At 34.7% G+C, this 12,111-nt stretch overlaps 1 protein-coding gene across 4 annotated transcripts; it reads right to left on the bottom strand.

The window, feature by feature from the left end:
- Nucleotides 1-8,156: 8,156 nt before the first annotated feature.
- LOC106372719 lies at nucleotides 8,157-10,230 on the bottom strand. Of its 4 annotated transcripts, XM_048746093.1 has the most exons (3): nucleotides 9,889-10,230; nucleotides 9,568-9,676; nucleotides 8,157-9,495 (listed from the first exon to the last, which is right to left on the bottom strand). In XM_048746093.1, exons 1-3 carry the CDS (start codon nucleotides 9,892-9,894, stop codon nucleotides 8,405-8,407), a joined length of 1,206 nt encoding a protein of 401 aa, XP_048602050.1. In that variant the 5' UTR covers nucleotides 9,895-10,230; the 3' UTR covers nucleotides 8,157-8,404. The 4 variants fall into 4 exon arrangements, with proteins under 4 accessions (XP_048602050.1, XP_048602049.1, XP_048602048.1 ...); XM_048746092.1 differs by having other exon boundaries at nucleotides 9,568-10,229; XM_048746091.1 differs by having other exon boundaries at nucleotides 8,157-9,676; nucleotides 9,889-10,227.
- Between the last annotated feature and the right edge of the window lie 1,881 nt (nucleotides 10,231-12,111).

Below are 12,111 nucleotides of genomic sequence, written 5' to 3'. Positions count from 1 at the left end.
ATTGAATTGGTGAAAGAATCGATCCAGAAATCACATGATGCTGAGCTTGTGGCAAACCACTTGTTTGATAAAGTTGTATTAGTGGTCGATAGTAAGAGGAAGCAAGCAAAGTATCTGAAAAACTGGAAATTCATGTACAAAGTCATGGTTAAAAGGAGGGGAAAGCCAGGCTTCCCTAGTTTGAATGACCCATTGGATCTTAATGGGAACTACAAGGATTGTTTTGCTGTTGGAGTCTTGTGTGATTGTCCAGATGAAATATCATCAGTTTCAGTCGTGAGTGCAATGGATGAATTAGCACAAGAGGCAAGCTACCTGACATTTAAAATCAGATACTACCGGTTTGAGAAGGTGCTTGTGAGAGGAACAGAAGAGCAGCGACAAACTAAACAAGGCAAACTTGCCAAGTCTTGGAGATTCAAATATAGATACAAGAACGTCATTGTTTATACTTTGAGATGGATATTGCAGTGCATTGCAGTTTCAAACGTAAAGGATGGGACAGCTTTAACGCTACTACTCATCCCCTTAGATATCTCTCAGGCTCAGATTCAAGGCGCTTTATGGACAGTGATGTTACTATTTCAACAGAGAGTTTCTACAGAGAAAAGTATGAATATGCAACAATCTTTCGGGCTCAAAAAGAATTGGGAATGTGAATCAAGCTCTGTGTATTTTGAGAATCGCAATGGTGACCTTCTCTTCTCAGAAGTCATTGTTTTGCAAAGCTCCTTGCTTCTCAACAAGCAGCTGAACATAAGCTTGTACGGTTTCATCCTGTTTGAGTTTGAATGGGCCACTGTGAGGGGTTTCAATGAAGTGAGTGAGCTCCAGACTGGTACATCCTTTGCCATAGAAGCTAAGTTGACACATATACTACGTAAATTCCACATCTTTTGGCGAGGTGATAAAGAAATGGAGCGGAGTTCCAGTAGAAGAGTCATATTTGCGTATATGAGGAGTGAGGAATGGCTGATCATATTTGAAAGCTTCTTGGAGCAAAAGAGAAGTGTTGGTGTTCTTAATACTCTTTGCTTCATAGGGAAAAGATTTAACAATATTCAACAGCAAGATCATATATGGTATCCCATACTCCAAAAGGCTTGGTTTTTGGTTGACCGTGAGATCGGAAGCAGTGGCTCTCACATATGGCATCGTTGGAAGAACAAGAGTGCGATAAGGAAAGCTTCAAGTCTTATGAAGTGTTCGTTACTGAGCTTTTGGTTCAGCACTTGTGAGTCTTTACTGATCTGTTGGCATATCAGTGGTGTCACTCTACAAATGCCTCATGCTTTTATGAACTTCGATGGACAAGAAAGGCTGAGAATGGCAAGGACGTGTTGCAGGGGAACTAATGCCCACATGAACGAAGCTTCATCGATAAACCTTGAGGTCATGGTTTTCGAAACATGGAGGATTTGATACAGGAATATGGTGAAGCAATTACTAAGCCACGTGGAACGATGTGAGTGGAGGACATCTAGTATTATGGTGCACAAGCAAAAAGAGGAGCACAAGCTATATAGAAAGAGGGATGACCATGATTAGAAATTAATGAAGAAAATTGTAAAAGTTTGTTATCTTCTTCGTCTCTTTCTCTGTTACTTTCCGGGAAAATCTCCTATGGATCCTCATCTCTGTTCTTGAGCTTTTCTACTGCCAAGCTCATGGCATGTGAGAGTTGAATTGAAACAGAGAGTAGAGAACACACTTTGAATTTTGCCGATAAAATTGGCAGTGACTTTGTTACACTTAGGGTATGAATGGTGACCAAGTAACGACGAGGAACAAATGAGTTCCCTAACATTCCTTAAAAAAATCACCATTCATAAAGAATGATTTTTTATTTTCATTCCCTACCATTTTTTTTTTTGTAAAAAAATAAAGAATAAATTAATTCTTTGTTAAATATGAGATGGAACAACTATTCTTTTTCATTCCTGCAATTTTGTTCATCTACGTTCATTTTCTATTTGTTCCTCTTGTTTTCAGAATGGTCATGAGTGGGACCCTTAATGTTTTAAGGAAAATAAGAATAGAGCACTAACGGCTTTCGCTCTTAAGCTTGACTGGTCTGCGAAGACACTCTTAAGTGCAACGCGTGACGAGTTCAATGCTCGAGCAAGGCACGACGAAGAAAAGACGAAAACAAGAATGTTGGGGATATATATGCATATGCATATGTATATATATGTGTGTGTTCCCATATCATTTGAGGTATTCTAAAATATCTCTTTTTTTTACAAAAGGGTACTCCTAAAACATTTGCAATATTTATTTAGCATAAAACGTGAAGAATTGGGGGTCAATGTTTTTGCTAGGAATTTGAAATTTTCAGAGAACTAGAAAATGAGATTTTGTGGTTCCGGAATGAAATATTTTTTTGCAGGTTTGGCTAGAAAATGAGATTTTGGAGCTTTGACCGAGGGATTTTAGAATTCTGGTAGGAAACTAGATTTGTGGTTTGACAAGAAAACGAAATTGTACTATTTTGATATGAAAATGAGATTTAGCAGTTATGACAAAAAATAATATTTTAATTTTGAAGAAAAACGACAATGTGTGATTTTAGCGAAAAAACTCGTTTTTTTTTGTTTCGGTGGAAAAACTCTATTTGCAGTTTTAGAAAACAGCATTTTGTTTGTTTTGTAAAAACTATTTGATATTAAGTTTTTGATGAAAAAACTATATTTTCATTGATGAATATTAATTGATATTAAATATTGATAAAACTGATTTTATATTTTGTGAAAGTATAATTTTTAGTTTATAAAAATTTGTGAAAATAGGCTAAAACGAAGTCTTGTCAAACGCAAATTAATTTGGACGTTAGCAATGTTCTGATTTAAGCAAAACTAGGTGTTTGCCCGCAATTTTGCGGGTAGTTATATTATATAAAAAATATATATATATTATCTTTACACTATTATAATTTATGAATAATAATTAGAAATTTAAATTTTTTATTTTTATTTAATTATATATGACTAATTTTTGAATAAAAATATATATATTTCTATAAAAAAATGCTAAAGTATTTTATTTAATTATATATAACTAATTGATAAAAATAAAGAAATTGATAAAACATATATATTCTTTCTCTAATTCTACAATTAGTTACCATAAATCATTATTTGTAATATCATTTGCATTATTTGGTAATTTGCATTAATTAGTTCTAGAAGTACCTTTTATTTTTAGATCTGATTAAAATAATAACTAATAAATGTTAACAACTAATCAAATTATAACTATTTTTAAAAACTTAATCTTCTCAATTAATATATAGTAGAATCTACCTCTTTAAAACTAAAGATAAATTTGGTTAAGGTAAACATAAAATCATGTATTAGAAAAATGGTAGTTTAAGCAATTTTTCTTATAATTTATTCCAAATCAGACTTTCTCACTCATTTATTTTAGTTTAGTGTTTAACATAAAACTCAAATACGTTAAGCAAATAAATTCTTTCTTAAATTATCTTTCATCATCACACTATTTTATCAAACACTAACTCATTCAACCAAATGTTTTTAATTAAAACTAATCATAGTTTACATATCTTTTAAAATTATTGTTATATTTTATTTTAAATTAAAATAAAACATACTTATATCAATTAGATCTGATTAACTAATAAGAATAAATAATTTTAAATTTTTAAATAACCAAATGTCATTATTTTAGGCATATATACTTAATATTAATGTGAGATCCAATATTATATGAAATAAAATGTTTTTATTTGTATAAAGTTTGTTAAAATTTTATTATCGTACATTTAAAAGTATATTATAGTGTAAAAAATACATCTCATTAATTTTTAAATAATTTTTTCTTACTTTCAATTTAAATTATATTTTCCATCTTTTACTTTAACAATTGTAGAGATGGTCATTTTTATTGAACTTCCTTACTAAATTTATCTTAACATTTTAAAAACACATAAAAAACTAATTAGTTCACATTTATAGTAACACAAAAAAGTACATGTACCTCGACAAACAAATAAAAATTAAATACATAAAAATACAAAAATACCAAGAACACAACAAACATATTTTTATTATTCTTCCATCTTGTTCTTTTATTTATGTCTGCTTTTTTTTCTATTAAAAATAAGCATGCTAAATTTATTATAATCCAAGATATATGAATTATATTAATAGAGTATTAAATCTAGAAAAATCATGTGAAAAATACTTTGATTAATATAATTAAATGACTTACCATATAATAAATTAAATGAATTACCAAATAATATAATTTTAAATGACTTACCGTATAATAATGTTTTTTTTTACAACAAGACATTCACAGACTCATATTGACTCTGTAAACCAGATCGGTAACTCTGCATCCATGTGAACGACGAAAGACGGTTGTTTCCTAGCACTGCGTGCTAAGCTATCCGCCTGTAGGTTCTCCGTCCGAGGTACATGAACAATATATGAGTTGAGAAAGCTTCTCTATAAACGCTTGATATCTTCCAGATAACTTTCAAGTGCTGACCATTCTTCTGGTTCCGAAACCATCTTCACCAATCGAGAACAATCCGTAGCAAAAGTAACCTGAAACTGTCGTAAATTCTTCATATATTCCATTGCCCAAATCAAAACCTCCACCTCCGAGTGAAGAGGTGAAAGACATTCCCTTACATTCCTTGCTCCTAATAAAGCCTCAAAGCCCGATAATGTACTATACCATCCCTGTCCCGAAAAGAGTTCATTATCTTTCTACGAACCATCTATAAAACACCATCGTCCTGGAGTTTCTAATGCGGGTCTGGGCTGTACCTGTCGCTCCCTCTGCTGATCAGTAACTACCTATGCTTCGGCCCAAAGTGATAATTCCAATTATGCTAATTGAAGTGTTTCCCTTGGATCAATATCCAGATTACTAAACACTTTATTATTCCGGCCTTTCCAAATATATCATAATATCCATGCAAATTGGTGGTCATCCATCTTTGTATTGACTCTCCAAAAAAGATGATCCATGTTACAAAAAAAAAGAACAAATAGGAAAAATATTGGGATTCGATGGTATTTTAGATAATGCCCACACTTGACTTGCTGGATGACATTCAAAAAACACATGGCTTATTGTTTCCTCCGGATCTCCGCATCGAGCACAACATATATCCCCTTGTATTCCTCTCGCGCTAAGATTCTTCATTACCGCTATACAACCTGAAAGGAGTTGCCATAAAAAAATGCTTTATCTTCGGCGGGCACTGCACTTCCCAACAGAAGGCTTTTAGTATATCCACTGTTGGCCCATAAAAATCAGGTGGTGTTTCCTTGTCAGGATAGACCCGTTCCACTTGATACCCTGATTTAACCGAATATTTTCCATTGTTAGTGAAATGCCATCCATTCCTATCTTCCATCCGATTTCTGCTTAATGGAATACTTTCAATGATTTTTACATCATGAGGATCCACCAAAGCTCTAATTGCCTCAAGGTTCCAAGTTCGGGATTCCGAGTTAATGAATGAATCCACTGTGAGGTCCGGATAACTGTTTTGGAGGTTTTTGTTTGCTGATCTCGGGCGAGTGGCTGGGATCCAAGGATCATTCCATACTGAAATAGATGAACATGTTCCCACCTTTTTAATTAGTCCTTTACAAACCAGAGATCTAGCAGATATAATACTTCTCCAGCCATATGACGGAGAGTAAGATCAGATCGGTTCTAGGGGTGAAGTATTCCTATAGTGCCGTCCTTTAAAGACTCTAGAAAAAAAGAGTATTTGGCTTCTCAATCAGCCTCCACAATTGCTTTCCAAGCATCGCTGTGTTAAAATCCATAAGATCCTTAAAACATACTCCACCATTGTCTTTAGGCACACATAACTTATCTCATGATTTCCAATGCATGTATTTTGTACTCCCTCCTGGGCTCCACCAAAATTGAGCCACCACACTTGTTAGCTTTTTTACTGTAGCTTTTGGTAATCGATAAACCGACATCACATGGTTTGGCAAGGCCGTGACCACCAATTTAATAATCACCTATTTTCCTCCTTTAGTAAATAATCTAAAAGTCCATCCATTGACGCTATTATTCAAACGGTCTTGAACAAAACCAAATACTTGTACCTTAGAACCCCCAAGGCTTTCGTGCAACCCTAGAAATGATATCATTCCTCCTAAATTCTGAATACCCAAAATATCTCTCAATTCTTGACGACTGGATTATTCAATCTTGTGTCCAAATTGAATTGAAGATTTCTGGAAATTAATTTGTTGCCCTGAAACAGCCTCGTACTCCTTTAAAATCCTGAGAATGGTTTGACACTCTTCTTTGTTTGCCTTACAAAAGAAGAGACTATCGTCCGCAAATAACAAATGAGAAATTACTGGACAAGCCCTTGCTACCTTCATACCGGTTAATTGTTACTCTCTCTCTGCCTTCTTAATATTCACAATTAATGCCTCAGTACACATAATAAATAAATAAGGAGACAAAAGGTCCCCTTGTCGTAAGCCCCGCTGGAGAATTATAAGACCTCGCGGCTGACCATTGAAAAGTACCCTATATGGAACCGAAGATATACATTCCACCATTAAATTGATCCAACGAGGATCGAACCCCATTTTGTTAAGAAGGAGCTCAATAAAGCTCTACTCTATCCTATCATACGCCTTGTTCATATCCGTTTTAATCGCCATAAACTTATTTTGACATGACTTATTGGTTCTCAGTCCGTGAAACATTTCCTGCGCTATACGAATATTATCTGATATTAACCTTCCTTCCACAAACGCCGATTGTGTCTCAGATATTAATCGTGGGAGACAACTCTTTAGTCGTTGACACAGAACTTTCGAGATAATCTTGTAACCCACATTACATAGACTTATCGGCCGTAGTTCCGTCATCCTTGTAGGTCTCTCTATTTTCGGAATCATACAAATGTTAGTAATATTTAACCGTGGATCCAAGTCTCCTGTAACCAAAAAATTATTCACCATCTCGACCACATCCTTCTTGATAAGATGCAAGGAATGCTGAAAAAACAGGGCTGTCATTTCATCCGGACCTGGCGCTTTCTCTGGGTGCATCATGAATAAAGCCTGTCTGACCTCTTCCTCTGTTTCTGTTCTCAAAAGAACTTGATTCATTTGGGGGGGGGGGGGGAGAAACAGACGGTACTATCTCATCCAAAAAATTATCAAAGTCCGTTGGAGTGGTGGTACTAAAGAAAATATCAAAATAATCAACTGCCACCTTCTCAATTCCATTTCCCTATGTTATCCAATTACCTAATTCACCATGAAGTCCCACTATTTTATTGCGGACCCTACGCTGCTTTGTGGGCATGGTAAAATTTGGTATTCAGATCTCCAGATGAGTGCCACATTTTCTGACTTTTCTGATGCCAATATTCCTCTTCATTCTTATAAGCCTCTTGTAACTTCCTGGAAACCTCATGTTGAAGCTCTTTAATTTTGTCTTTCCTATATGGTTGATTGTCTTTTCGCCATGATGAAATTTCATGACGACAATTATTAATTTTGGTAACAAAATCCTCTATTTGCCCTTCTTGATTCTCTATCCAGCCTGCCACAATTGATTCCATAAGCCCCTCATGTGCAATCCATCTCTTATCAAACCTGAACTGGCCCCTTTTTTCCTTGATACATTATCCTCCAAAAAGGCTACCGCAGGCCGATGATCAGAACCCACCATCCTCAAAAATTCTGTGTAAAAACATGGGAAAAGCGCATGCCATTCCTCATTTGCCAAAGTCCGATCCAGTCTACATCTGATCCTCACTGCTCCTTTTCCTTTACCCTCCTTCCTTGCCATGACCATTTATTACCTCGAGCCGGAAATTCTAATAGTCCACTATTCATTATCATATTGTTAAAAGGAATGAAAGAAATTGCGCATCGTAGGGATCCCCCGTGCTTTTCATGATTTCCAGTAATCTCATTTAGATCTCCAATAATAAACCAAGGTTCAGATCGTGATAATTCATACCGAGTTAGTCGCTCCCAAATCTGTTCTCTTAACTTTTGTACCGGTTCCCCATAGACAAAAGAAAGAAAAACTTGTTTTCCTTTAACCACCGCCTCAATATTTATCATCATGTTGCTAGAATATAAGATTTTAACCTGATACTCATTATTATAAAAAAGGGCTAAACCACCGCTCCTCCCATTCGGGTTCACAATAACCAAACTATCATATCCAAAGTGTGATTGAAACCTTTGTACAAAATCGAAATCCTGTTTCGTTTCAGATAAAAATAAAAAAATCTTGTTTATGTTTATGTCATATCTCTCGAAAAAAACTTATGGTCGAGTGACTCCCAAGTCTTCTAACATTCCTGCTTAATATTTTCATATAAAAATATTTATTTTGCTCCTTCGAGCCAAAAGGTACAAGTTTAATGATACCCGCTAAAGTTGTAACCCCAAAGGCCCACTGCCACTATATCTGAACTAGGCAAAACAACGCTCCACCGTCTTCGATCAGCATGCTGATTATAGTCACTATGCTCATTTTTTCCAAAGAGCCGCCAGTCTCGAATGGAACCCATGATCTTCATTTTATTTACCAAAAGTAAAATAAAAACGAGAGACCAACCCTGAATGAAGGTTAATGAAATCAAAAACCAACTCTTGTTTAACATGATCGTCACAAACAACTGACACCTTAAGTAAATAAATTCCTTGTCCATACCGGGTGTCCAAAGGAAACCGTATAATCTCGCGTATCCTGTTGTGGACTTTGTATCGAACCATTCTGTCTGGGACTGCACTTGGTTTGATGAGACCAAATGCAGTATCTGCTGCAAATAAAATAAAAGGACCAGTATGTTCCAAGAAACCAACCAAATACCATTATATCTGTAAACTTCTGTAATACCTAAATTATACCATTGATCCTCAAGACAGTAGATATTCCTTCTCGAGAATTTCATCCCGTCCGTGACATAATAACCAAACGATCCAATTTTATTCAAAAACAAACCCGTAAGACAGAATGAGGGTTCAAGACCAAAACAGAATAAAACCTTCAAAAAACAGAAACCAGAAGCCAGCCACTGTTCCCATAACGTTGTTACGGTAATGATGTGATCCATAAAATCTATTGAGGTTTTTGCTGGACCAGGTTTAGGATTTGACGTGCCCTTGTCCTCCGTCTGTTTGGTACCGTCTCCCTGGCGAATGCCTGACTTGGCTAAGGTACCCTTGCGACCAGCCTGAACCAGCCTCATTTTTGTGCTTCCTCCGGTGCTTACCGATAGTTTAAACAACCTCTTGTGCGCCCCCTGCTTCTTTAGTATATCCCCAGTAACCCTATCCTGCCCCTTCGCTTCATCAAGAATTTTTCCTTCCTCTACAAAGTCTGTCACTTCCTCATGGGCCCTAGTATCTTCCTCAAACTCCCCATCAGTAAGATTTTGAAAATCCTCCTCTGCGACCTCATTGATTCCATTTAAATCTACACCAACATTGTACTTATCCTGCTCCACTACATCATCATCTAACTTATTAATCTCTTCCTCTAAAACCTCATTAACCAAGTCCAGACCAGATCCCTCACCTAAAAAGTCGGTGATTGCCTCTGATGGCTCCGCCTGAGTCTTTGCTAATTCGACTTGAAAGGCTGCTGATGATAGAGACTTCAAATAGTAACAATCTCCACGCCAAATCTGTTTACCATGAATGCCGTATCCTTTAAATTTGTTCCTAACCATCTCTAACTCAAAATCAATTAGCCAGATCAACATCGTAAAACTTCCCTTGTAAACCAATTGCACAATCCCTACTTTCCCATTGCCATACTCAAGAAATCTCTTATTAATCCCCCTAATCTTCTTTGCAGGAAAGTGAGATTGCGTTTAGATGGTAACGAAAATTATACCTCCATGATTCTGAAATTTTGTCTTGATGGTGGCTAATATCGAGATCCATTCAGAAGATCTTGATAATTCCCCAGATCCATCGATTCCAAATCTTCCTTTATTGGAGAAAGACTTCCAAAGATCCTGAATAAACTTGCTTGCGAAAACTCCCTGTAACTTCCATAACTTTTCGATCTGAGTCTCTTGATGATGAGACTTTGCTCGATTTTGTATCGCACGTTGAAATTCTGGCTCCCACCGTCGAAAAACCATAGGAAACCCTAAGTCGCCGCCATCTCCATCGCTCTCGTTTTCTTTTTCAATTTTATATAAATAGGAAAATGTAAATTTAGAATATGTTAATTCATCTGTTTATATTAATAGATGAATTAAATACAAATTTTCTTGATTAATATATGTTTAAATAATTTACCATATAACTTTTATGTTTTAAAATATAAAAATATTTTAATCATTTCTTAAAGTGATAACGCATATATGATATCACATTATCATTGGAAAATGATTGAAATTTTTTAGAATTATATATTTGATTGTTTTGAATTCATTTGACACATTTTTATACTATATATAGTGAACGAGTAAATTTAATTAATATTATAAAGTTTAAATTAATTAGTTTTCTAAAATCTATGATTTATTTTATTCACTACTAATATAAACATAATAAAAATCGTTTTTATAATTGTTTTATAGTATCATATTTATGTATATGTATCTTATCAATTTATATAATGTAATCTTGATATTTAATTATTTCTATAAACAAATTATGTTAATTCATCTATATTTAAGATACTTAAAAGTATGTTTGGAAACATAGATTAGATTAGGAAATTCTATGAATAGTTTCCTTTTAAAAAAATTTAATTAAATAAATGAAAAAGAAAAAATCGTCAACCAATCAAATTATAACAATTAATTGGAAATTTCTTCTATGAACGACAAGTCAGCATAAATCACTAAAGTGACTTCTCAATTAATATATATGAGAACTACTATTATAAAATGTAGCCATGGTCACACACTTACCTTAGTTTGACATCATTCCTAGTATAAAATATAGTCATGGTCACACAATCACCCTATTGTGAATGAGCCTAAAAGGTCGAATTAGGTTTGGGTATTTGGATACCCGTTTAGATATGAATATGATTCATTAGGGTATTAGTTATCTCAGATTTTGGAAAAAGTCTCATTCGGATATTTTTTAAAATTGGGCCAGGTTCGAGTCGTATCCTTCCCATATTCAGATGGGTTTGGTTATTAACCAAAGTAACCAAATTATCTAATTCGACTCGGGTATTGTATATTTTTTTGTGCACTTGGGTATTGTATATCTAACCTTTTCAAACTTATCAAAAATAAATAAGAAAACCAAAAATACTCAGTAGGTATGGTTTAAATTGTTTATTTTGTCCAAAAATAACTACGGATACAATTTAATTTTGGTATTTTATATCCAAAACATCTATTTCTATTTATAAATACACAAAATATTATTTAAATAAATTTATGTGCGGATATATTTGGATATTCATTCGTTATCAATGCGGGTTAAGTTCTGTTTGGGTTTTTCGGATTCTGAAAAAAAAAACCCTTTCTGATATTTAGACAGGGTCCTACTATCTGGTGAATGAATATTATGCTCAGTCGTGGGCTGAATAACTCGTATAGCCCATCGGAGAAAGGAAAACAAAAAAGAACAATGGCGATGGGTGGAGGAGAAGCGAGGCTAGTCGCCGAGGGGGGGGGGGGATACGATGGTGATGGGGTTCGCAGCTGAGTGAAACTAATCCGACTCTGTACAAGCTGATAGAACCCATCTTCGCTACCACCATTGGCGATGTACATGCATGTACAGTCTACACACTTTTGTTTCATAGTCAATGTGTTCACCACAAGTTTTACACTTTCCTTAGAAGTATCTTCAAGTTGTTTCTCCAATGCTATATCTTTGACATTGTTATTTGCTAATATTTGTTTCAAAATGTTTTCTTTTCGTTTGTTGGTTCAGTTGATGTCCTATTGTGTATCTAAGTGACTTTGTTTCTGATTGAGTTCTGATTACAACTTTTCAGCTTGGTCTCAGCAACAGGTTCTGGGGGTGGCATACTCTTTTGTGAGCCAAGGCTTGACAACACACTCTCCTATGAAAGTTCAGAGACTACCAGTTACAAGAACAAAAAACGCAGGATACCAAGAACGCTTTCTTGTATATT

Source organism: Brassica napus, chromosome C1 (genome assembly GCF_020379485.1).
Source record: "Brassica napus cultivar Da-Ae chromosome C1, Da-Ae, whole genome shotgun sequence".
Taxonomy (NCBI): Eukaryota; Viridiplantae; Streptophyta; class Magnoliopsida; order Brassicales; family Brassicaceae; genus Brassica; species Brassica napus.
Note: the sequence above shows the minus strand (reverse complement) of the source record. Positions and strands in the feature narration are given on the sequence as shown.